The 25,143-nt window shown below is 42.1% G+C and overlaps 1 protein-coding gene across 1 annotated transcript in view; it reads right to left on the bottom strand.

The window, feature by feature from the left end:
* The window catches only part of RASEF (RAS and EF-hand domain containing), a gene marked incomplete at both ends in the record, with an annotated part of 54,423 nt that extends 41,145 nt beyond the window's left edge, over positions 1 to 13,278 (bottom strand). The window contains one exon of the mRNA XM_084238290.1: positions 12,848 to 13,278. Coding sequence (XP_084094416.1) covers positions 12,848 to 13,278 — 431 coding nt within the window. The remainder of the gene's footprint in view (positions 1 to 12,847) is intronic.
* Positions 13,279 to 25,143: the final 11,865 nt, after the last annotated feature.

Consider the following 25,143-nt stretch of genomic DNA (forward strand, 5'->3'; position numbering starts at 1 on the left):
AGAAAGGGAATCCACAAAGCAGTAAACTGTTCACCTCTATCTATAGTTTTGTAGCATTTCCCAAGACTCAAGAAAGAGAACATAAAATAATTCCAAAGACTACCTATGGTAGGGGGGTCGCAAGTACAACTGCAAAGCGGTATCTTGCCAGACTCCCCTAGGTTCAACCCGGGGTAAGCCACACCCACTCGTGGCTAGACACCCCCTTCTGACATGTATTCATAACAATGTAAGTCCATGTCAGGTATCTGACGCCATGAAGAACATGAAAGAACACTGACAGTCAGGAAGAATAAACAACAGCCTGTGAGACATCCCTGCCTGAGACAGGAATGACACACTTTCAAAGAGGGGTTTAAAATGCAATTCTAATATATCTGATCATTTACTTTAAAAATATTCAGCAGATGAAAGAGCATAAGAAGAAAGGAAGTACTGAACTTAGTAAAATGTAACAGACTGGTTACATATCCCCAGATCCTGGGATGTCACTACACTAATCAAGGATGAAACCAGGCTCCATAATGGTGATTCTGAGTTAGTAAGGAAAGTTTATCTTGCAAACAATTATCTAAAACAATGGATTGCATGAGTCCATGTGCTTGACCAAAAGACATGTGACAGAGAGATGACTCATTACAGCACCACATATAACAGTCACAAGGTAGACAGTAAAATGCATAAATGATGGTATTTTCACACAGTGAATACACCAATAGAAATGACAGAGTCATGAGACCTATAGACCTACCAGCTTATAAACATAACATTGAGGGCAAGAAACCAAATTATTGAAGCTCATGTATGCAAACAAAAAAGAAAAACAAGTAAAGGATATCAACCACCCTGTAGTGGAGGGAGCTGTGGAGACTGGAAGGGAGCTGGGGTCTCTGCAATGTGGTGAAATGTCCTGCTGCTCAATCTGGATGTGTACACTGCAGCATCCATCTGTGACAATTCAGGACGCTATCCACTTAAGTTCCGTACACTTTTCTCAGGGTGTATTTGTCTTTGAAGAACACAGTCACAAATACACAATATACTTGATGAAGTATAAATCACTTACCATGACAAATTCAATCACAAACACTTCAAAATTCAAACAAACAGAGACAACCAAAGTCAAAATTTTGAAGTTTATCTTTTCCACTTCGGTTTGCATTTACTTTCTGAAGGTTGTTTTTTTTTTTTAATAGTTTTCTGCCATTTCAAAATAAATTCCAATCAAATGTGGCCACACTGGCCACACATCTCAGACTTCGGCTGAGAGAGTGCTGCACCATCTGCAGTAAGTCTGGGTGGGGCCTAAGAGAACCTTTCTCAAGGACCCCCAGGTGCTGCCAGTGCTGCTGACCTGAGACCCTCAAGTAGCAAAGTCTGAGGAATGGAGTGATGAAAAACCTGTCGGCAGAGCTTCTGGGAATGAAAAAATGCCCATGCCTGGGAACAGCACCCTGGAGCTGGCAACTTTCTGATACTGAATTTTAGGACCTGTATCTGGTGGCAAAGTTCTGGGCTTCCCTATGCCTCTCAAATTTCATCCTTGTTTAGCAACTCAGGGACCAAAATTACTATATGGGGACAGCAGAGTAAGAACTTGTTACTTCTATAAGCAATGTCTTATTCTTTCTCACTAAAACACCAGCCTTTCAACTTGTTGGCATCATTCCTTTCCCATACATATGTAGAAGGGAGGAGGAGAAAAGGGACAAGGAAGAAAAAGAACAGAAGTGAGCAAGCAAGCAGTTAGTCTGCCTGGGAAAGGGCAACAATATAAAACTGCAAGGGCCGCAGTTGGAGTTAGAGAATTTCGATGAAGAATTAGACTGCAGGGCCTCCCCGGTGGTGCAGCGGGTTGAGCACTGCACTGTGAAGCAGTCCGCAGCCTCTGCAGTGCAAGTTTGATACAGGCCGGCCGGGAGATACCCATATGGCACGACAGACCTCTCCTGCCTCGCCCGCTGCTCTCCTCAGCAGTGTCTTCGGTCCTTCTGCCTGTTCTACTCCCCACTCTGTCTCTGGTAAATTCTCTCACCCTCCTGTGCCTCTGATCTGTACCCCAGTACTTGTATAAATAAATAAATCTTAAAAAAAAAAAAAGAATTAGACTGCAGGGTGAGATGGAGGGGTAAAGACAAGGAGGAATAATAAGGCTTCTCTGGTGGGAAGTGGTTGGGGGGCACCTCAGAATCGTAAACAGATGCGGGGTAAGGCATTTCTTGGCAGGAAAAAAATATTGATAACTTAAAGTCACTGAAAACATGTTGTATGTCATTTTGAAGTGCTTAGGCACTTGGAAGGGGTACAAGAAAAATATAACATATATACAGGGATTTTTCCAGATTGAAATAAATATTCGGAAATTTTTTGGTACATATTTTCTAAGTTGGGAGCATTGAAAAATGCTCCCTGATCTTTTCAAAATGGATTCTCACAACATAGGAAACCTCAAAAACTAAGAATATCTGAAAAAGTTTCTTAGTGACTGTAATGATTAATTGGGGGGGTCTCTTGGCTAGGCTGTCATACTCAAATATTTGGTCATACAAGTCTAGAAGCTGCTGTGAAGGTCCTTTACACAAGAGATTAACATTTAATCAGTAGACTTTGAGTAAAGCAGATTACCCTCCATAACGTAGGCAGGCCTCATCCAATCAGTTGAAGAATTTTAAGTAAAAACTGAATGAAGAGGAAGGAAGAGGAAGTTCTGCCAGCAAATTGCCTTGGGACCCAAACTGCTACATAACTGTTTTTTCCCTTGTCCCGTCTGCCAGCCGTTCTGGATAGATTTTCAAACAGCCAGTCTCCACACCTGTGTAAACCAATTCCTTAAAATACATCTCTCTCTCCCTCTCTGTCTCTCTCTGCCCCTCCCCTCTCTCCCTCCTTTGCTGCCCCCCCTCCCTCTGTCTCTATAGGAACAAGCACATACACCCCATATACTTCCTTCCATTAAGCTACCTTCACCCGCAAAGCATATCTATAAACTGTAAAATCCTACATCTCCATTTGTTTTTAAACATCTACAGGTATTTTGCATTGCTATATTTCTACATCTATGAAGAATCAACGACAACATGGATTTTCTACGCATATGTCCATTGGCTCTTCAGGAATTGTTCTACCTCTGTCCAAAGAAAGCAGCTGCTTTGTTTTATAGAAGCAAGAATCGGGAGGACTGTGTCATGCCCGGGAGAAACAGTGTGTGCAGCCATCACACCAAGACAGATGGGCAAAAAGTCAGCAAAAGTGGCCAGTCCCTCCCACCTCTGCAGCTGCTCCAGTCAGTTGACAACAGATGACACTTTCACTACTGCATTCGGATTTTAGAACGCTAACTCACTGGCAGTTTTATTGGTTTAAATCCAAGCATTTAAAGAACATTTTCATCAAATACAGCGTAACAAAACAGCCACTAGTGTGCAAGCCATTATTTCATAGTCATAAATGAGCACAATGGGGTACCATAGCTGAACATTGCCAGTAAATGTCCCAAAACTAAGTTTAAAACTTGAAATTGAAAAGAATGTTGCCCCCGGTGTGCATTTGGCAGGAGGGAGCTCTCAGAATGTGTCATTGTCTAGAATGTTTCTCCCTGGTCACTTGAAAATGAAGACAAAGCCTGTAGGGGCAAAGGTTGACAACTTTTATGTGGGGTTGGTTCAAAGAAAGTAAAACACAGCTCTTTTATAGGTAGTCAAATTTCTTATCTTTAAAAAAATATGTTTTCATATTTTCATAACATTTGTTTTTCTGGTGGTAAAAAACATAACATGAATCTACCTTACCAAAATTCTAAGTGTGCAGTGCATTATTGTTAACTATATATGTTCATTGTTATAAAGCAGAGCTCTAGAACTTTTTTATCTTGAATGACTGAAATGCTATAACTCACTGAACAGCAACTCCTATTTCCCCTAAGCTCCTGGGCCTGGCAACCACAATTTTACTTTCTAAGAGTCTGATTATTCAAGTAGATTTACACAGTTCTTGTCTTTTGGTGACTGACTCTTTTAACTTGATATTATATCCTTATATCCTCTACGTTCATCCACGTTGTCTCATACAGTAAGAACTCCTGCTTTTTTTCTAAGCCAAATAATATCTTATTGTATGTATACACCACATTTTCTTTATCCATTCATCTGTCCATGGACACTGGTTATATCTACCTGTGGGCTACTGAGAATAATGCTGCAATAAACATGGGAATGCAGGTATCTCTTCAAGATAATAAGTTCCTTTGGTGATATACCCAGAAATGGGATTGCTGAATCATTCAACAATTCTATTTTTAATTTTTGGAGGAACATTCATACCATTTTCCACAGTGCCACAGCATTTTATATTTCTACCAACAGTGCACAAAGATTCCACGTTCTCCACATCCTCACTAGTACTTATTACTTTCTGATTTTTTGTTGCTAGTCATCCTAAGAGCTGTGAGGTGTTCTCTCATTGTGGTTTTGATTTGCATTTCCCTGGTGATTATTGAGAGTAAGTATATTTTCATATTTTATTTCAAAAAACAATTTTTGCCTGAAGGACAAAATATTCCATCAATGAAAGAAAATACCACTGTAATAGCAGAAAATATGACCACTCATAACTAAACTCCTTTATTTTTAATCACAAATCATTTTAATCATTAATCATTCCATTCCAAATGGTTTTTTACATGTCTTAAAAACTGACAGCCAAATACCACCAGCTTAAAATGAAAAGAAAGAAAAACATCAGAGTAAAAGGTCATCCCAGTGCACTCAGAGCTCAGTCTTCATCCCCCAAGGCCATACCTTGTAAGGGCAACATAACCTGGAGGTAGAAAATGTTATACAGCAACATCTGCTGGACCTGAACTAAGTAACTCTGAAAAGAAAGGCAACACCAAGAGCAAAAAAGAGAGTGAAAAAATAATATCTTTAGGTCAAAATACTATCCACAAACTTGGAAGAACCAAATTACAGTTCTCAGGATGCCATGGAACTGCATGCTCAAATCTTCCATGTGAGCTGGCACCGCCCCTTGAATTTACCAGGGTCCATTCACAAGTAGGAAATACGGCTGCAAACTATGAAAGGTATCCTTGCCACCTCTGTATTTTCACATTCCCAGAATATGCAAAAGTGGAAATTTCCACTTAAAATCTGAAATTTTCTGTCTTAAAATTAGCATCACTGGCAACACCGTCCACCCCCTGCACATGAAATAGAGGCTCTCGCTGGGCCCAGACTCTGCTCTGTTGGGGAGAACTTTACCCACCTGGCCCCAGAGGCATCTGAGACAGTGAGCCCCCTCCATCCCATCAGGCACAGCCCATAAGATGGCTAGACGAGGAAACTGGAGATCACCTGACAGGATCCTAGACTTTCTCCGCATGGAACTGAAACACTACAAGAGATAACCTCTCCACGGAAGAGACAGGAAATGCCCTGAATCAGTTTCTCAGCTTAATTTCTAACCACCAGTGAGAGCTGGAACCAGACTATCCACCTTGTGATTCTCCCCACTCTATACCCTTACTGGAGCCACTACCTCTACATATAGAGGAACTGGCCAAGAGACTTAGATTTTTGACAGGATACTATAATAAAGCAACCAGTTCCTAGCACAGTCCAGGCACATGTAGATACAGAAAAAAAAACATATTTTTTGAAGGAAGGGAGGGAGTGAGACAGGGAGTGAGACAGGGAAGCAAGCAGGCAAGAAGAAATTTCTTCTAGGAAAAAGCCAAGAAGAATTTCTTCAGTGGGATAAGTACAAGTAGGATCCTTAAGACTGGGAACAACTTAAAACGAATTTCTTCCACAGTCTTGTGCCTACATTTTTAATGATGGACATGACTTCAAAGCAGTGAAAAACAGAGAAACCAGTGTTTCCAATCCTGTATAGTTTTTGAGGATTTCAAGTCATTTTAAAAGTTTTTCTCACACTTGATTAACATGCAGAACTAATTAAATAGCTCCCTACTCCAGAGTAGACTTAAATATTGTTTATTCATGTGACTTTACTATGAACAAATAAAAACCAGATATAAACTCCTTATACATATTGCTCCAAAACATATATAAGAACAACACATATACACAAAATCAATGAAAACAGACTTAGTGACATTCATCTAAACTGTCATGGAACACAGTTCCATGGCATTGAAATCACCATAGTCCAGGTCAGGATGATCCTGGCAGTCGCACATTTACACGATCAGAACTCCCCATCACTTCTTTGTTGAGACCACAGACAATCCAACACGCTCTGTGGTCAGTCACTTTCAAGCCACATGACCACATCATACACTGAGCCCACCCTCTGCTTCCTTCTCAGCCCGAGACAATGACTGCAGTGCTGTGGTTGCTGCCCAGAAACACAGAGGTGGGTTTAAAATTGTGTAGCAAAGTCTGTAATTTACAAGTCACCCAGGTGATTCCAAATGTGCTCAAATACATTTGTTCTATAATTTCATCAAAATGAAAATGAAAATGTTTAGTCTTCTAAGACTCCCAAGCATACCTGTAAAGACCCCTGAGGGTCTTTGGCCTCAACATTCTTGATGTTAAATATCCATTGTCCCAGGCTTGTGCCAGAAGGCATCTTTCCACTCATTATACTGCATTCCAGGTCTTTCAGGTATCAGAAACTCCAAGTTATTTCAAAAGGGAAAACAATAAGCTCCTTGTAGGTCAGGTCTACAGAGTCTCACTAATGTCCAAGACAATGGCAGGTACAGCAATATCTAATATGAATTAGATATAGAATTTAAGAAACGTATTTGAGCAACTGTATCTGTATCATAGGATTATAGGGCATGTAGACTGAGGCCTTGAGGGTTAAAATCCATTTTTTCTGTTTTTTATAATTACTCTGACCAAAGAAATCATAATTTGGAAGGCCTCAAATACATAATGAAACAATCAAATTGTTTTTTAAAGTAACTAATTCTAAGGAAATATGCTTCAAATATAAATTCTACCATTACAACTTCCTTCTGGGAAATAGCATTTACTTTCCATTTTACAATGTGATATGAGACAGATATAGTCAGATAGAAGCAGACTGAATACTCATTATAAATAATCTCTCCCTATTTCTACCTTGCAAATACATACAGAAGTCAGGTGCTATCTAAGCTTAACAAGTTATACATGAGTCAAGAAGGTATAGTGTATGTTCCATTTCAAGAGGGAAAAAAAGCAGATATTTGAATCACCATGGCATTATAACCTTTGCCATCATCTAAAGGGTCTCTTTTCCATCAATCCACAAGCCTCCATCCAAGATGATAATGTTTCATTTTGCAAATGAAATAAGAGTATGCAATTCTTGTAATCAAGAATCAGGCAAAGAGGTTACAGTCTCAAAGTAAAAGGAGTAGTATGACCATGAATTTGAACAGGAAATCCTTGAATAGACAAAGTAGAATGGAGTCCACAGTTCCTGAGGCACAGACATCCCCATGACACTAATTTTAAGTCTTTTTCTTTTGTACATACCCCAAGAGTAGAACGAAAACCCAAAGCCTGAGAGCAATGGGTGAACAAGCAGTAAGGTTAGGGCAGGCCATTGTCCACGTGGCCCGAATGGCCGTCTTCTGAGGACGAGAGTCAGCACAGCTCTCTTCTGGGGCCAACAGAACAAAAACAAATGACTAAACTGAGATGAAATTCAAACACAGGACCAGAAAAAATCACCATCAGCAAGTAGCACCCATGAACATTAAGCCATCAAGGACCCAGGAGCAAGGTTCGCAGGGTTTAAGGTAAAGCTCTGGTTTTCTTAGCAGACAGTTTTCTCTTGCCAGCAGGGTGATGACACAAATAACTCTGACAGACAAGACATAAAAGGAAAAAAAAAAAAATAAGACCTATCAGACTACCAACAGTGAGAAAATAATATAGAGATATCTCATACTTGAATATATACTCTAAATACTCTCATACACATATCTCATGATATATGTATATGTGTGTGTGAGAGAGAAAAATCCCCAGTTCTGAATCCAGAAAAGGCAAAGAAACGGAACCTCCAGGAAGCCTATGGCGAGCACACTGAGAAGTCCCAAAGCCAGTGCTAAAGATAAATATCACACACAGTCAGAAACAAACTTGAACCTCTTCCAGGATGAGTCCAACGCGCCATCTTGCCTCAAGCTGTAACAGATTTTTACCTCTTTGAGTGAGCACTGGATATTATTGGCCATGTGTATGAAAATAATATATTTATTATCAAACACTATAAACACAGTCCATCGCACCAAGATGCTCACATTTTGAAGATACTCAAGAACTGAGATCAAACAGAGAAGAGCGGCTTTGCTTCTCCCATCTAAAGTCTGCTCAGGGCCACAAATGCATTGAGTGGGAAGAGAGGAGAAACTGAGGCACTATCTAACCAATAGATCAATGTCTCTCCCTCTGTTGATTCCCGTCTTTCCCACCTACTCACCTGTCACCCTCACTGTGCTCATCTTCTCTGCCTCCACCTCTCCTCTCCCTACCCAACCCTGCCAAGCACCACATTATGCAAGTGACCTGGGCCTATCAGGTGACCACACTATTTTAAAACAAGACAAAGTAAAAAGGGCTAAAAGGGAAATGTGAAAGGGAAATGTGAAAAAACCCTGACCAACTCTGAAACTCTACTTCTGCTACTTACAGCTATTTGTTCTTAAAAAATGCCCTAGGTACATGTGATTAATGTTCACCTGTTACCTTTTCCTCTCAATATTAGCAATCATCCTTAAAGTTATGTGGGTATGCTGAGAAAACCGTGTTGACAATCCATATATACTTCACATGTGGGTAATTTTGGTTCTTCTCAAATACATTTCTCGCTTCTCAATTATTAAATAAAAGACCCCCTTCAACACTGTTCATGTAGAAAAGTCTCAAACCATGTGAAACAGCTGATCACAAAAGGTTGATTTAGCATCTGAGCTGATCTCACCCTAATCCTGTCTGGCCTGGCAGGTCAGCTATTGTATTAATACCTATTATATTCCTGGCATCCAGCCTGGATCTGTCCCAGGTCAGGCCAGTATGGAGATAGCCATACCCGTTCACACATCCACTGTGGTGCAGGCACATTTCTATTTGTGAGAATGTGAAGTTCCAAGTTAATCTATCAAAGTGAATCAATTCACAAATAAACTCAAAAATCATTACAAATGCAGTTAAGAAAATTGAAAAGCTCCAACTCTGACTACAGGAAAGATGAGTTCCACCATCCCCTGCCCTTCAAGTCCTCAAAGAACACACCCTATTTTCTTGTCCATGCAAATGTCTGAACACTCTGACCAGCTCACACCAGGAACTGGAAAAAATCAGGAGAGAAAGCACAAATGAATCAAGGAGAGAACTCATACAATGTGATTTAAGTGCATTCTCAGTATATGGACGAATGAATATAAGTCATTCAAATCATTCACCAAACATCTACTGAGTAACTACTGAACATGAATCTCTCGGTCACCACAATAACATAACATCCCTAGGAAAATAAATAGGCCAGGTAGGTTAGACAAGTCTATTCGCTGTCTCTCACATGACCGTGAATCCCCACTTTCTGGGTTTTTCTTATCTGAAACAATATTCTTTTCTGAATTCTCTTCCATAGCCATATCATCTTGCCATTCTTGTTTCACGCATTGTCTGACTGGGTTCCTGCTTACTAGGAAGTGGAAACAGCCCATCCTGACAGCACAGACCACTGATTCCTCTAGGTTCAAGTTAACAGGTCACAAGACTTTGTGGGAGACTCCCCCTCCCCAGTCTTTAAGGAAAAGAGTCCCTCAATTTTCTTTCTTTTTTTTTTTTTTGTGGGACCCTCGCAGGTGGCCGGGGAACAAACCGGCGCTGCAGAGGCTGCGGGCAGCCTCGCAGGCCAGCGCTCAACCGCTGCGCCACCAGGTGAGGCCCAGTCCCTCAATTTTCTAAGGAAAAAACAACTTAAGAAACTGTTGACACATATCCCAGAGACCGTTTTCATCCATTCACGATGCAGTATTATTTTCTCTCTAATATCATAATTACTGGTGACTGGGAAGTCTAACCAAAAATTGCTTCATTATTTGACCTAAGAGCTTTGAAGTGGAAATTATGTCATACTGTCATATTTTGCCTCTACAGGAACCACACATTCTCATCTGATATCTGTTCTTATCAAACTGAACATGTAATCTTCTGGGACAGGCAAGGGACAGGATATCACCAGGGAAAGATGGAATAATAGATGGGAAACAAAGACACCAGATGAAATGGCACAATTTTTCAGAGAGACAATTTTCCCCTTAGAAGAAAAAAAGATAGATAGATAGATGTACCTTTATTATCTGATCTCAAAAAATCTATTTCTCTCGTTTAAAATTTTTATTGAAGTAAAATTACATTAAAACATGTATGCATTATTATAAATCAGTATCTCTGTATGCAGCATTAAGTTCACCCCTAAAAGTTCAATTCTACCCTTCACCGTACAATTTAACCCTTTTACCCAAATGACACCCTCCTGCCCCTTCCCTTCAGGCAACCACTAATTTGGTCTCAGAGTTCAAAAGTTAATTTTTTGTTCACTCATTTATTTTGTCCCAGTATATTATAGAGTAAAATGAACACATACTTAATTATTTACAGATTAAAAATGCAAGATTTCAAAGAAAGCTCCTGCTTTCAACAGTCTATTGGCTCATTCCACAAAATATTGTTTCCTGTAAATAGCTCTCTTGTCTTTAAATGTCCTTTGAGGATTTTTTTGAGAAATGTTTCACCCACACAATGAACCTCTTGAAGATACGTACTACACCTCATCCTCCTCTTTGCCCCCAGGGACCTAGGATAGGCCCTAAGACAGTTTCTGGCACAAAAGCGACACTTAATAATGTTTGTAGAATTAATTTGCCTGAAATAATGGCAATAACATTATCAATATCCAAAGATTTTTATTGCATTTGGGTGGGAGGAAGGGAAGGTCAACAGCTGTATAAGGAAGTATAACAGAAGCAATCCAATTTACCAAAACAGTTAAGGGCTGCCATGGTAACAATCAGATGAAGCAACTCAGGTTGGTTCTTTTCCACTTGAGCAAGTACAGGATGGCAAATATTGTACTTGTTAATCTCACATCAGAAGGGGGTGGGGTTTGAATACAAGTCTATCAGGTGACACCAGTGTCCATTAAATTTAGCAACCTCCAAAGAGTCTGGAAGGGCATCATGATGATGATAAATAATAGTAATAATAATATCACCAAAATGTTAAGTCTGGGTTTGCATGCTGGTCTTAAGATCATTTTAATCATTTACAGGTTACGTGTCAAATATTTGCTACTGAGACTTGATAACTGGACAGTAGATCCATATGTGTGCTTATGTATAAAATATATGGACTTAACCTTCTTTAATCCTAAAATTGATAACTTCTTAAACTAGCTGGACCTAAACCAAATTCTAGATGGAAGATGATGCAATGTTTAAATGTTTCTACTTTCCATTCTAACTCATTAGCAAATAAAAGAAAAGATGGGCATCACACCCACTTTCTGTACACAGTCCCTCCTTTTTGCAATGAGTCACTCTTTTTTTTTTTTTTTAAGCCAGCCGGGAATCGAGCCCGCGCTGTGGAGGCTGTGGGCAGCTTCACAGCTTGGCGCTTAACCCGCTGCGCCACCGGGGGGGTCCCCCCTGCAATGAGTCACTCTTTGCAGACAGTGTTCACCTCACTTTCCAAACTAGAAGGAGAAGCTGGGCGGAGGAGGAAGTGAGGACACCCAGCTCTGCAGGTCTCAGCTGTGAACCAGTCAGCTTGGCCACTGATTACTCCCAGGGCCTTTTCTTTTCTCAGTCTCATGTCATATCTGTGAACTGCCAACCCAAATAATGCCTTTCAAATCTTCTCAATAATGAGAACCACAGCTCCATAAAAATTTCAACTAAAATCCAAACAGAAAGGCGAAAAACACTTCACATATGAACATTAATGAAGTTGCTGCTCAGGACATTCCAGGACAAGGCAAAGGTAGATGCAAATTAACCTCAAAGAATAAACCCCCCTAGTGTCTTTCCCTCTCTGTCCTGAATAGGCAGGGAATTAAGTTAGTAACTTGATATAATTGCTATTCCTGTCTGAGCTAAGAATAGAGAATTTATTATATGATTTGTATCATTTCATTCAGTTATATAAAAATGGTTTCAAATCCCCATTCTTTCGTTAACAGGACAAGTCTCTTAATGTTTAGGGATAAATCTCTGTGTCTAAGTTACTCTACCTATCATGGAAAACCTACTTCGCAGGATTGTCCTGAAATTTTAATAAGTGAACTGAGACTGCCTAGCACATAGTAGGCATCGATGACTATTTGTGTCCTGCAGTACACATGACCGATCTTGTTTTCCTAGTAGACCGAGGTGAACAACCAACGCAAAACTACTATAGAGGATGCCAAATTGGCCGCCAGCCTGGCTCACCATGCCCAGGTGCAACCGGAGGCCTTGAGTAGGAGTGACGCAACCAGATCACACAGGTTTAGGGGACACCTAAACCTGTGTCCGGAAGAATCTCCAGATGCTGCAGATTTCTCTGTGGCCCATGTAATAAAGTGCCCTTTGCAAGGCACAGTAATGAGCAAGTGACACTTTCTCCCCAAACCCTGACAATGAAAACATTCCCTTTCCCTAACGCTAAGGGCGCTCTCCTTGGACAAGTTTACGTGAGTTGGTGAACTGAGACAGGCAACTCGGAGTAGGACCGAGTGGGTCCGCACACCCCACGCGTTACGAGTGGGAAAGTCAGCGCACCGGGTGGGCAGGAAACTCCATCCTCACGCCTCCCGCCCCCCCAACCCACGCACGCACCTGGGGATGAACTTAGCCTGGTCCCCAAGCCGCGTCTGGAAATCCTGCCAAGCCCGGCCAGGCCTCGCCGGGTCCCAGGAAGACAGCAGCGCCGCCGGCCCCTCCTCGCCGCTCTCCTCCTCCTCGCTGTCCCCGGGGTCCGACCCTCGCTGGGCCGCGGCGGGCGCGGGCTCCGGGGAACCCCGGCCCCGGAGCCGCCCCCCTCCAACGGTCCCGCGGAAGCCGAGCGCGAACTCCTGGAACGTGATGGCCCCGTCGCGGTCGGCGTCGAGCTGCTGGAACAACGCCTCGGCGTCGGCCGGCCGCACGCGCAGCTCCGCGCACAGCGCGCTGAACTCCTCGCGCTCCAGGCGCCCGGAGCGGTTCGCGTCGCAGGCCGCGAAGGCGGAGCGCAGCGGGGCCAGCTCGTCCCGCTCCCCGTCCGCCTCCATGCCGCCCGACGGGAGGCGGCCGACTGGGCTCCGCGACGCGGCGGCGGGAAGTCCGGGGCCACCGGCTGCTTTCGGAGCCGCAGCGCGAGAGGCTCGTCCAGCTGGTTCGGCCACTTGTGGGAACGTCCGGGTAGAGCCGGGCGCCTGGGCGGGTCCGGGGCGGCGCGCTCCCACGTTGTCTCCGGCGCGCAACCCGGGCCGTCCGCTGTCAGCCCCAGTGCGCCCCTGACTCCGTGCCCCGCTCCTGGGCGCACCGCTCCTGGGCGCACCGCTCCTGGGCGCACCGCTCCTGGGCGCACCGCTCCTGGGCGCACCGCTCCTGGGCGCACCGCTCCTGGGCTCCTGGGCACCCCGCGCCACCGCCACTGCCAGTTCTTCCGAGGGTCCGGCTCCGCCCAGCCCGGGAGGGGGAGAGCGCGACTTGGCTCCCTTACCTCCCAGTACTTTCCAAGTAGGACTCTGCCCCGAGACTGGCTTTGGGGCCCTTGGAGTGGGGGGGGATCCCGCCGCAACTGGGGGTGCAGTACTTGCGTGGGCAGGCCCTTTTCTTGAACGCTGACTGCTTGCGTGGTGCAGAGAGCTTAGTTACCCCCAATGTGATGCTGGCTCGAGCGCGGGAAGCTAATTAACTGGACATTCAAAGAAAGGGAAGGTCGGAGTAGGATTCCATGCTGATTAACATTGTGCGTGTTTTATTCTCTTCTATTTCCGGAAAATTGGAAACTGTTTATACAAGTTTTATTACAAGGCAAAGTACTAGATTTATTACCAGAAAACCCTACTCCCTAATTTTATTGGCTTTTTTAAACGCATCTTCATATTTCAAACATTAATGTCCGACTAGTTAATACAAAATAGAATCACATACATCTTCCAGATCTCCAAATGCAAATCATTTTTTCATCTTTAACACTTATTTCAACAATGCTATTGTTTCTTTAACTGTGAGTGCTTAATGGCTACAAGATCTTGAAATTCACCTACTTTTTGACCTTATAATTTCATTTCCAAGAGACTGTCACTCTAGCATATGATATATAAATGGACACCATGTATATACATACATATATATATTCTGATTCTCCTAGCCTATATAAATGTACTGGGGTCATTGGGTTGTGTCCATTTTATTCATTGCCGCCACAGTTAAGATTTTCTTTTTTTACTGTCAGTTCTTTTAGTTATTTATGACTCTGTTGTTGCATTTATTGTGTATTACTATGATTTTTTTTTCAATATGATAAAAATAAAGCAGGGGATTTAATTGACACCTTACCTCAGGCTAATGTTCTTAAACATAATGCTAAGTGCTAAATGTCTAAGGTACTGTTTCTTCTTGACTAATACAATAATCATTGTTAACATTCAGCATCTAGCAAACTATAAATACCACTGATATCTCTATCTGTAAATTTAACTGGTAAATTATGCAGGCATTCCATTCAAAGCTTTGTTTTTAGCAACCTTACTGCTAAATGAATGGAGTACTAGGAAGTGGACAGCTAATACATTGAAATGAATTGTATCATTAGAGCAATATAAATTATTATTGATTTTTAGTTTAGTGCTTTCCTGTTTTTTCTAAAAACTTATTTTTCCATGTAAAGTAAAAAATGACTAACTTCGTAGTGCCTTTAAGTCTTCACAAATTTAGAGCTTTCCTGGTGGCACAGTTAGGCACCGCATTGTGAAGCAATCCACAGCATGGGTTCGATCCCCGGCTGGCCAGGGAGCAACCCACATGGCACAGCAGACCTCTCCTGTGTCGCCTACTGCTCCCCTCAGCAGTGTATTTCAATACATCTACCTGTTCTGCTCCCCACTCTGTCTCTGGTGAATCCTCTCATCCCCCACATCTCTGGCCTGTACCCCAGCTCTTGTGTGCATAAATAAATAAATCTTTAAAAAAAAAAAGACTTCACAATAAATTTTGAAGTATCACAATATTGCAATTAATATCTGTAGTCCTCAAAATAAATGAGCTAATATTTTTAACTGTAGGCAGAAATATTTTCTTCAAGACTGCTCTTCCACTTCATTCCTGTACTCACTTTGATTTTTTTTATTTCTAACTTTTTATGCTGTTTGATCTGCTCTGCCTTTTTCTCTGAGCCCTTTCATGAAGCGTCATCAAGACACATGAATTATTCCAAATGTCTCATGTTCAAATCTTCTTGTTTCCACTGATCTCAAGCTACCCCAGACCTGTTATATCAGTTAACTATTTCTTCATCACAGCACAACAAATGCTTGGTGATCTAAATCAGCCACCATTTTAGTTGTTCATTCTGTTGTCATCATTTTGGTCAGGGCTCAGGTAGGTGTCTATCTGCTGACTTGTCTGGGATTATTCAGGGAGTTGAGTCAATTGTGGCTGTATGGACTTAGAGGGCCTCACTCATATGTCTGTAAGCTGCTGGCTGTCATCAGGGCCTTGTGTCCTCTGGAGCTAGTCAAGCTTTGCACATGGTGGCCATGCGCCAAGAGAATAAGCCTCGGTGCACAGATGCTTTCCAAGCCTTGCTTTGTGTCATATTTGCTGATATTACATGATCAAACCAAGTCACATGGCCAAAAGCCTTAAGTCAACATGGGAGGGGACTATACAAGGTCATGGACATAGGGAAATGAACTCATTTTTTTAAAGAAGCTATTTTCTATCAATCTGATTTCCACTATCCACTAAGAATGTGTGGAAGAACAGCTCAAGGTCACTCAGTGTTTGCTTCTCTCCATTCCATGACCTGAGCCAAAGGAGTTGCAGAGAGAGCTGCAGTCTTCAAAAGGGAAATGCTGGATGGGCATAGAGGACCTGCACCTTCAAAACCGTCTGTGAACCTGGGTGGAGTAGCAATAAATTTGGGACCTGGAGCAGTCCATTGCCCCTGAAATTTCTCCTGGATCTCAGCCTTTTCAGCAGCAACCTACTCTTATGTTTCCATCTCTTCAGGATCTCAGCAGTAGGCGCAGACATCAGGCATGAGTTCCCATGTGTGTTGACAGGAGAGGGGGTCACATATGAGCTGAATTTCTAAGACCAGCATCTACCACATGAGACCCCCCCACTAATTCACCAGACCCCCTTATTCTCTCATAGGATAGCGATTTCTGAATAATCCTGGAAGAACATTTGTGCCACCCACAATAATGGAAGACAGGTTAACACACAATAATGGAAAGTTAGTGTTCAATCCTGGGATCAGTAATGCTGAACGTCAGGGTTTCAGGAAGGTTGCCTGCATCTGGCCAGTGAAGGTTCCATGAGTGAAGCGACCAGAAATGGGAATGGTTCCAATGGCTTCTCCAGTATTCCTAACATCAACAGGATTTTCAGTGGGGTAGTGACACAAGATGCCAGCAGAAATTTCTCCCAGGATCCCTTCAGATTTTTGATGGAGATGCCATTACTTTTCTTGTTGTAGATATACTGTTCCATTCAGAAGTCAAGGCAAGAGCCACCTCAGTGGATTCCTACAGCAAGGAATTTGAAGACATGTTCTTCCTTCATTTATAAGACATTCAGGGCTCCAGATATTGTGAACATGTCCCCGTAAGTCACAATGGGAACCCAGAACAAGTCTGTATGGACACATTTCTTGGTAAGTTGGAATGACCAGCAAGGTGCCCTACTATAATAATATACTGTACTTGTCACTTACAAGGGTATTGCTCAGCAAACATTATGTCAGTTCAAGTACTAGACCATAGGAATGATTGTATTTTTTTAATTAGTCTTCATGATTTTATTTTTCGTGTTAAAACTGATTCATTTGGAATGTATTTTGAGTATCAGGTGTGAGTTGTTGTAAGTTTTTTTCTTAATTTCTACCTTGTCATTTCAACACCATTTATTCAACTGTGGATTTAAAAACTAACTTTAGCATCTATTAAGCCCCTATATGTTTGGTTTATTTATGGCCTTTGGTCTGTTTAATTGAGGAATCATATTTTGAAAAGGACTCTCTTTTGCTTAAAAAAAGGCTTCCTAAAGGAGTCCTTGAAATTTTTTGGTTTTTCATTTTTTAGTGTTTATACATCATAAGTACTTGGTAGAGAAATGTGGAAAAGAGAGGAGCAATCAGTGAAACTTATGACTAATTTGCTGGGAACGGGTATATATTGACTTCTCATCTGAAATTTTCATGTGAATCATTGAGAAAATAGGAGTTGATTTACAGAAAGAGTAAGGAACCCACTGTTTATCTGAAAGGTGAGGGGGTGCTACAAAGACGTTCACTAAGCACTGAGGAGTGACTTTGAATATTTCTAGCACATACCCAGGGGAAAGTCAGTGCTATATAATCTGTCTCTACTCTTTTTCTTTTTTTTTAGAAAATAGAGGGAAAAGGGTGGGGGAGGGGGAGAAATGAGACATTTTTCTACTTCAGCATCCTGAAACGGCTAACCAGGAATTGGAGATAACAGACCAGCTTTTGAGAGCCAGTGAACCGGCAGGTAAGGTGAGCTTGCCTGATTTTAGAAAAATCAACTTCTCTGTGGCTGCCCAAGGATTTTAAAAATCAGAGAAAATCTTGTTAGAACATGTTTCCTGAAATAGTGAAATTATTGGGAAAATTTTGTGATCAAATGCATTTCTAAAGTACAAGTAAACTTGGCCAAGAATCCTAGTGTATGCCTTTTTTTTTTTTTTTTTAATAAATTTTTATTGTTATATTCCCCATACAATTGCAGCCCCCCATTCTGACCCCAATCCCTCCCCTCCCGCCCCCGCCCCCCTAAAAGTGTCTCTGGTTCATAGTTTTTTGTTGATTTTGATTTTCACTTTCTTATAGTTATTCATTTTCCTGGTCCCTTATTTAAGTTTTCTAGATTCCTGCTATGAGTGAGACCATCCGGTATTTTTCTTTTTCTTTTTGGCTTATTTCGCTGAGCATGATCCCTTCCAGCGCCATCCATGTTGCAGCAAATTGCATGTGTTTATCTTTTTTGAATGCTGAGTAATATTCCATGGTATATATGTACCACATCTTCTTGATCCAGTCATCTATTTTTGGGCATTTGGGTTGTTTCCAAAGCTTAGCTATTGTAAACAGTGCTGCTATAAACATAGGGATGCAGGTGTTCTTTGGAATTGATGTTTCTGTGTCCTTTGGGTAAATACCTAGGAGTGGAATTGCTGGGTCATATGGAAGCTCTATGTTTAGTAGGTCCAGAAATCTCCACACAGCTTTCCACAGTGGTTGGACCAGTTTGCACTCCCACCAACAGTGCAGAAGAGTTCCTTTTTCTCCACACCCTCGCCAACATTTGTTGTTGCTAGTTTTTTTAATATGTGCCATTCTCACTGGTGTAAGATGGTATCTCATGGTAGTTTTGATTTGCATTTCCCTGATGACAAGTGATGTTGAACATTTTTTCATATGCCTGTTGGCCATTTGCATTTCCTCTTCAGAGAAGTTTCTTTTAAGCTCTTCTGCCCATTTTTTGACTGGATTATTTTCTTTGTTGTTGTTCAGACTCATCAGCTCTTTGCAGATTTTTGTGATCAGTCCTTTATCATTAGTGTTGGGTGCAAAAATGTTCTCCCAGTTGGTGGGGTTTCTCTTTGTTTTTGTTATTGTCTCTTTTGCTGTGCAAAAGCTCTTTAATTTGATATAGTCCCAGCTGTTTATCTTTGCCTTCACTATCACTGCTTTGGGTGATGTGTCTGTAAAGATGTCTTTGATGTGCAAATCACGTAGTGTTTCGCCTATATTTCCTTCTATATATTTTATGGTTTCAGGTCTTATGTCTAGTTCTTTAATCCATTTTGAGTTGATTTTTGTGTATGGTGTGAGGTGGTGGTCAAGCTTCATTCTTTTGCATGTAGCGACCCAGTTTTCCCAGCACCATTTATTGAACAAACTTTCTTTGCTCCAATGCATAGTCTTTGCTCCTTTGTCAAAGATTAGTTGACCATAAACCTGTGGGTTTATTTCTGGATTTTCTATTCGATTCCATTGGTCTGTATGTCTATTCTTGTTCCAATACCATGCGGTTTTGATGATTATGGCTTTGTAGTATAGTTTGAAGTCTGGGAGTCTGATGCCTCCATTCCCTTCTTTTTTTTTCAGGAGACCTTTGGCTATTCGGGGTTTTTTGTGATTCCATATGAATTTCATCAATAATTGTTCTATTTCTTTGAAGAATGACATTGAAATTTTGATTGGAATAGCATTGAATCTGTATATTGCTTTTGGAAGGATGGCCATTTTAATAATGTTTATTCTTCCAATCCATGAGCAGGGGATGTCTCTCCATTTCTTTGTGTCTTCTTCTATTTCTTTTAACAGTGTTTTATAGTTTTCTTTGTATAGGTCCTTTACCTCTTTTGTTAGATTTATTCCCAAATATTTGATTTTTTTTGTTTCAATAACAAAAGGGATGGTCTTTTTGATTTCTTCTTCTTCAGATTTATTGTTTGTGTATAGGAAGGCTACTGACTTTTGCGTGTTGGTTTTGTATCCTGCCACTTTACTGAACTGATTGATGAGTTGAATTAGCTTTTCTGTGGAGCTTTTGGGTTTCTCTATGTATAATATCATATCGTCTGCAAATAGTGATAGTTTGACTTCTTCTTTTCCTATTTGGATTCCTTGGATGTCTTTCTCTTGTCTTATTGCCCTGGCTAGGACTTCCAGTATTATATTGAAAAGCAATGGTGAGAGTGGACATCCTTGTCTTGTTCCAGATCTTAATGGAATTGCTTTCAGCTTTTCACCATTGAGAATGATACTGGCTGTTGGCTTGTCATAGATGGCCTTTATGATGTTGAGGTATGTTCCTTGTATCCCAAGAATTTCAAGGGCTTTTATCATGAATGGGTGTTGCACTTTGTCAAAAGCTTTCTCAGCATCTATTGATATTATCATATGGTTTTTATATTTCTTTTTGTTGATGTGTTGGATAACGTTGATTGATTTTCGGATGTTAAACCATCCTTGTGCCCCTGGAATGAATCCTACTTGGTCGTGGTGAATTATCTTATGGATACATTGTTGGATTCTGATAGCTAAAATTTTATTGAGGATTTTTGCATCAGTGTTCATTAGGGAGATTGGCCTGTAGTTTTCCTTTTTTGTGTTGTCCTTGTTCGGTTTTGGTATTAGTGTAATGTTGGCTTCATAGAACGTGTTTGGTATTGTCCCTTCCTTCTCAATTTTTTGGAAGAGTTTGTGAAGGATAGGCACTAATTCGTCTCTGAATGTTTGGTAGAATTCATTTGTAAATCCATCAGGTCCTGGGCTTTTGTTTTTGGGGAGGTTTTTGATTACCATTTCAATTTCGCTAATTGTAATTGGTCTGTTTAGGTGTTCTATTTCTTCTTTATCTAGCTTTGGGTGATTGTAGAGTTGTAGGAATTTGTCCATCTCCTCTAGATTGTTAAACTTGTTTCCATATAACTGTTCATAGTAGTTACTGATTATTCTTTTGATTTCTGCTGTGTCCGTTGTGATTTCTCCTCTTTCATTGATGATCCTGTTTATTTGTGCTTTCTCCCTTTTTTCCTTTGTGAGCCTGGCTAGGGGTTTGTCTATTTTATTGATTTTTTCAAAGAACCAGCTCTTGGTTTCATTGATCTTTTGGATTGTTTTTTTAGTTTCAATTTCATTTATTTCTGCTTTGGTTTTTATTATTTCTTTTCTTCTACTGGTTTTGGGGTTTTTTTGTTGTTCTTTTTCTAGATCTTTGAGCTTCGAGATTAGGTTGTTTCTTTGCGTTCTTTCTTGTTTCTTGATGTGAGCTTCTATTGCTATATATTTTCCTCTTATTACTGCTTTTGCTGCATCCCATACATTTAGGATATTGGTGTCCTCCTTGTCGTTCAATTCAAAAAATTTTTTAATTTCTTCTTTGATCTCCTCATTAGTCCAATGGTCTTCCAGTAGTGTGGTTTTTAATCTCCATGAGGTAGGAAAGTTCCTTGCCTTCTTTTTATGGTTTATTTCTAGTTTGATGCCTTCATGGTCAGAAAAGATGGTTGATATGATTTCAATCTTGGTGTATCTGTTGATGTTTGTCTTGTGCCCCAGTATGTGATCGATCCTGGAGAATGATCCGTGTGCGCTTGAGAAAAATGTGTACTCCGTTTTTTTGGGGTTTAGTGTTCTATAGATGTCTGTTAAGCCCAATTGCTCTAGGTCTTTATTTAGAGCTTTGGTTTCTTTACTTATTTTTTGTCTTGTTGATCTATCCATTGTTGATAGTGGTGTGTTGAAGTCTCCCACTACGTATGTGTTTTCTCTGATGTCTGTTTTCAGAGAGGACAACAGTTGTCTGATATATTTTGGTGCTCCTTCATTTGGTGAGTATATGTTAATGAGTGTTATTTCTTCTTGAAGTATTGTCCCCTTGATCATAATGTAGTGACCATTGGGGTCTCTTTTTATCTTTTTGAGTTTGAAATCTGTTTTATCTGATATAAGTATAGCTGTTCCTGCTTTCTTTTTTGGTCCATTTGCTTGTAGGATTGTTTTCCATCCTTTAACTTTGAGCCTATTTTTATCTTTTGTAGCTAAATGTGTTTCCTGGAGACAGCAAAAGGTTGGGTTTTGTTTCTTAATCCAGGCTGCAACTCTGTGTCTTTTTATTGAAGAGTTTAGTCCATTTACATTTAGAGTTAATATTGATATGTTAACATCTGTATTTGCCATTGTGTTTGTCTTTCCTTTGATTTTATTTATTTATTCTTTTAATAATTTTTTTTTTTTTGGCCTTCTTTCATTGTTATTCGTCGCTCTGAGGTTCTGGCTTTAGGACTCCTTGTAGTATTTTTTGGAGTGGGGGTTTAGTTGCAATGAAATTCCGGAGTTTCTGTTTGTCTGGGAAGGTCCATATTCTTTCTTCAAAGAGGAAGGAGAGCTTTGCGGGATAGAGTATTCTTGGTTGGCATCTGTTTTCTTGGAGTCTGTTGGCTATGTCCCTCCACTCTCTCCTTGCCCGTAGTGTTTCTTCGGAGAAGTCTGATGTCAGCCTGATTGGTTTTCCTTTGAATGTTATCTGTTTCTTCCCTCTTGCCAGCTTCATTATTTTTTCCTTGTCCTGGATTCTTGGGAGCTTTACTATTATGTGTCTTGCTGTATTTTTCCTTTCGTCGTGGAAGTTTGGTGTTCTTCTTGCTTCTTGTATATCAATTTTCAGCTCCTTCTTCACATTTGGGAAGTTCTCTTCAATTATCTCTTTGAATATTTTCTCTGTTCCTACATCTCTCTCCTCTCCTTCTGGTATTCCTATAACTCTTATATTTCCTTTCCTCATGGAGTCAGATAGTTCCCGAAGTCTTTCTTCGTTCTTTTTCCTTCGTACTTCTCTTTCCTTTTCTGTTTTGGTTCTTTTTATTTCTGTGTCTTCAAGATTACTTATTCGTTCTTCCATTTCATCTATTCTGCTTTCATTGCTTTTCCCAGAATTCTTTAGTTCTTCCATTAATTCTTTGATCTCCTGCATTTCTTTTACTTCCCTCTTTAGGGACTCAATTTCTTTCTTCTGACCATTGTTTTCCCTCTCTAGGGACTCAATTGCATTCTTCTGATCGTTGATTATTTTTCCCTTATCATTGTTTTCCTTTATGACTTCTGTCAGTTTTTTAATCACGGCAATTTTAAATTCTCTTTCTGGAAGGCTCAGAAATTCTTCCAAGTTATTGTCGTTGCAATCTGGGGGCTGGCTTTCTTTTTGTGGTGTGCTTTTTCTCTGGAGAGTTGCTAGGTTGCGTGTGGTTCTTCTCCTCCCTACTGTCTGTTTTCTAATTTGCCGTATGCGTTGGGACACTGTGTTGTTGGGACTTGCCGGCATCTTGGGTGGGCTTCTCTGTTCCCCTCTGGTTCTTCCAGGAGTCATCTGTCAGTTTCAAGCAGCCTTTACTGGAGAAAGGTCCCTGTTCTAAAATGCCGATGTGGGGACACACTCCCCTGTGCGCCTGGTCTGCCCCGGCGGTGGGTTCCTGCTCCCCTCTGGGCTTGGACTGCAGGCCAGAGGGGGTCTGGCGTGGGCGAACTTCCCCCGCTCACCTCTGGGTCCTGAGGAAGCCTTCTGCAGGTAGTCTTTACTGAAGAAATGTCCCTGTTCTAAAATGGTGATGTGGGACACACTCCCTGCGCTTCTGGTCTCAGGCACACTCTTCTGCGCGCCTGGTCTGCCCCGGCTGTGGGTGCTCGCTCTCCCTGTGGGCTCAGACTACTTGTTCAGAAGGGGCCCGGTGTGGGCTAACTCCCCAGCTGGCCACTAGCTCCTTCAGTAGCCTGTGCTGGGGTCAAGTTGCTAGGTGGCACCAGAGATCTCTCCTAGAGCCCTTGGGGAGCTGATTTTCCACCCCGTGGGACAGGGAGCAGAGCGGGGATGGTAGGGTACACCTCAACGGCTTTGGGGTGCTGTGTCTGCCTTGTGCCCCACCGTCGTGGGGAACCCACGCCCCTAATTTCGTGCCCCGGGTCTCAGTTCCAAAGCCCTCAGTTCCAGGACGCGGGCTGTAGCCCAGATCAGTGGCGCGGGAATGACGCCTTTTGAATCCCGCTCCCCTGCCTGGGCGCCTTGTTCCTGCTCACTCAGGGAGGGCCTCCGCCCGGGTCTCAGTTCCAAAGCCCTCAGTTCCAGGACGTGGGCTGTAGCCCAGATCAGTGGCGCGGGAATGGCGCCTTTTGAATCCCGCTCCCCTGCCTGGGCACCTTGTTCCTGCTCACTCAGGGAGGGCCTCCGCTGTCTCCCCGCAAGCCTAGGTCGCAGGCGCGGGGACCTGGGCAGCTGCAATCCGAGCGCCGCTTTCGCGCAAGCTTACCGGGCGGCCGGGGCTGTGTGCTGGTGCTGGTCTCCTCCTGGGGGACGGTGCGCTCTTTAATGGCGCGTGGAGCTCACCTCCGCGGTGGATCCTGCAGGGTTCGCCTCAGCTCCCGTTCACGGGGTGTGGTGGCAGAAATAGTTCCTTTCCACTCACAGTCCCGCTTGCTGCATCCGTTTTTCTTGTTGGGCGTTTTGGTTTGTTGTTTCCCTTGTCTCTGCCGGTCGGAGAGTGCCGCCTCTGTGGGCGGGGGAGGGGAGCAGGGTTCTGCGCTTCCCTCCCTTCTCGTCCTCTTTTATGGCAACTTTCTTCTTCGGGCAGTTTGCTGGAGTCGTCCGTTTATCTTCCGTGTCCCAGTTCTCACTGGGACCTGTCGCTTTTCCTCCCTATTAACTTTTTTTAATGGGAGATCTTACTCGCTGCGTCTCCTCGCCGCCATGTTGCTCCGCCCCCCTTGTATGCCTTTTTTTTTAAGATTTATTTTATTGTTTATTTTATACAAGCATTGGGTACAGTCAGAAGCACGGGAGGGTGAGAGAATTCACCAGAGCCAGAGCAGAGAGCAGAACAGGCAGAAGGACCGAAGCACACAGCTGAGGGGAGCAGCAGGCAGCAGGAGAGGTCTGCATGCCATGTGGGACCCTCCTCTGGTGGCCGCGGAGCAGCCGGGGATCGAACCGGCGCTGCAGAGGCTGCAGGCAGCTTCACAACCCAGAGCTCAAGCGCTGCACCACCGGGGAGGCCCCCAGTATATGCCTTCTTACATGAGATGAAGAAAACTGTTTATATTCAGTAATCTGATATTTCCCAATATTTGACTATGGAAGCTTTTAGGTTTTGGTTTTCGTTTATTTCAATTTCCTATGAACTTTCCACAGTCAGTGCTCTGGGTGATAGACAGCAACTAGGGTGATGAGTCATGAGAACTTCTTCCTTGCCACTACAAATGGACCCAACTTTATATAGCAGAGAATGAGAACCACCACTTAACCTTCTCTTCACCCATAAATGAGAGCGGTTTCTAGCGGAAGCCTGTTGTAATATATACAATAGGATTTCCTTCAGATTCAAGAGACTTCTTCAGAACCAGA

Source organism: Talpa europaea, assembly GCF_964194135.1.
Source record: "Talpa europaea genome assembly, chromosome: 7".
Classification (NCBI taxonomy): domain Eukaryota; kingdom Metazoa; phylum Chordata; class Mammalia; order Eulipotyphla; family Talpidae; genus Talpa; species Talpa europaea.